Source organism: Tauraco erythrolophus, chromosome 2 (genome assembly GCF_009769465.1).
Source record: "Tauraco erythrolophus isolate bTauEry1 chromosome 2, bTauEry1.pri, whole genome shotgun sequence".
Taxonomy (NCBI): Eukaryota; Metazoa; Chordata; class Aves; order Musophagiformes; family Musophagidae; genus Tauraco; species Tauraco erythrolophus.
This window is the reverse complement of record NC_141466.1, coordinates 24,190,647-24,192,702: the sequence shown is the minus strand read 5'-3', so window position 1 is coordinate 24,192,702 and position 2,056 is coordinate 24,190,647. Positions and strand designations below refer to the sequence as shown.

The window sequence follows — 2,056 nt, the reverse complement described above, 5'->3', positions numbered from 1 at the left end:
ATGTAAGCCTGTAGCTTAAAGATTTTTTTGCACAGTGATTCCATCTCCCCACTGTGGCAAAAAGTGCTGAACACTTATTAATTGTTTTCTGTGCATTGGTTTCACCTCTCTCCCCTGGTTTTCGTTAGGTTCTGAGCTCATGCCCAAAGCCCTCTCCACCAGGATAGTGGGAGGCATTTGGTGGTTTTTCACACTTATCATCATTTCCTCGTACACTGCTAACCTAGCCGCCTTTCTGACAGTGGAACGTATGGAATCCCCTATTGATTCTGCTGATGATTTGGCCAAACAGACAAAGATAGAGTATGGGGCAGTTGAAGATGGAGCAACCATGACTTTCTTCAAGGTAAGCTTTATATTCTGATTGAAAAGATCCTATGCCACGACTGGGGGGGGGGAAGTTTGTGCACCTTGCTTAGGGGCAACAGATAGGATTCCCATTGCTGTCAAAAGCAACCGAAAGTCAGTTTTCTTAGGAACTGCAAGATAGCAAAGGAAGCAAATGCAAAATCTCTCATGGGAAATGAAAGGCAATTTCTTTGATGATTTTAACTTAAAGAATTTATAGCAGCGAAGAAGGTGAAGAAACCTGAACACGTTGCACAGACAGATCTCCTATAGCGGTACATAGGAACGAGTTTTGTCCTATTAGGCATTACAGTATCAGTTCAATAGCGTAATACTTAATCATAGTGTTTGTTCAAGCAACTGGACTACATTAAGGACATTAGCAGCTGGACTGAGAAAAGCCTCTTGGATGTCGTATTTTTGAGAAATTTTTAAATGAAATATGGGGTCCATATAAAAAGCTCAGATTCTTCCAGTTTTTCTATTCTTTTTAACTTGTTCATTCAGATCATTCAATTTGAAATGTAGTGAAATATGCTACTGGATTAGAGATAAATCTTTCTTTTCTTGCTTCATCAAACATTTAAGTGGCCTTAAATTAGTGAGAATTATGCATGAAGGGAAAGAGGATGGTTTATTCTATGATGTGTTTGATAGCACAGAGCTGTCTCAGATATTCCAAAGAGAGAGATGTTTAACAATATTTGTCTGATCTTTGGTACATTTTGAAGACTTCTAGCTAGTATATTCAGTTTTTATGAGTTGTTATGCTTTCACCTAAAGCTTTGCAGTGAACATTGCATTGGCATTTGAAATTAGACAAATTGAGGTCCAAGGTAACTGGTGCAGAAATTGAAGAATGTGTGCTCAGTTCTTTTCATCAGATTCAGAGAGTACAAAATTTGTTTAGAAATCAAGGCCGAATAGTCATTATTTAATCTTATAACCTTAGAGCCAATCAAAGCGTACATATAGATTTAATTTTTAAAAATAATTATTAGGCTTTCAGCTTCTACCTGGAAATAAAAATCAATTTAACTTCAGTATCTCAGAATGCTTTAGGCTGCTTTACTTATAGCATACGTTGGGAAGGTTCTGAGTATTTTCCCCAGAATACTTGTTGCAAAAGGAGCTGATGAAGATAATAGAAGTAACTAATCAATTAGAGGTCTCTTGATGTCAGGGAATATGTGAAGCAGTTAAAAGAACATTGAAAGTTTAAAGACTGAAGTTTTGAAAAGAGTCAAAATTATTTAAGTCTTGAGATATAAAGAGATGACACAAGGTATTTATTGAGTTACCAGAAAAAATGACAGTGCTTTAGTTTCATTTTTGTCTGGCAGAAAACTTTGAACTTGTTCTAATTCAGATTCGAACTGTGGACTCTAAAAATATCAGAAAGTAAGTTTAAATTAGAGGCGTCTTTAGTTTTTGTTGCCAGAAACACTTTTCTCTTCATCTTCTTAACTTAGTTTTCCTTCTCCCCACCCTTAATTTTCTCTCTTATTCACTCTTTTTCCTTTTTTATATGTGCATAATCCGTGGGGTTTTTAAATGCAGAGACAACTTCTCTTTCTCTGAATGTTTTTCGCCTCTGCATATTAATATATTGTTCCCTTTTCTGCACATTTTTTCTTTCAGCTCTCCTTCTTCTGTTTCTATTTATCTAGATATCTTTTGTGTTTATCTAGTATATTGTATCCAAGAA

At 35.7% G+C, this 2,056-nt stretch overlaps 1 protein-coding gene across 1 annotated transcript in view; it reads left to right on the top strand.

Moving 5' to 3' along the window:
* Positions 1–1,753, top strand: part of GRIK2 (glutamate ionotropic receptor kainate type subunit 2) — a 352,290-nt gene extending 350,537 nt beyond the window's left edge. The window contains 2 exon segments of the mRNA XM_086631971.1: positions 129–346; positions 1,718–1,753. Coding sequence (XP_086488097.1) covers positions 129–346; positions 1,718–1,753 — 254 coding nt within the window.
* Positions 1,754–2,056: the final 303 nt, after the last annotated feature.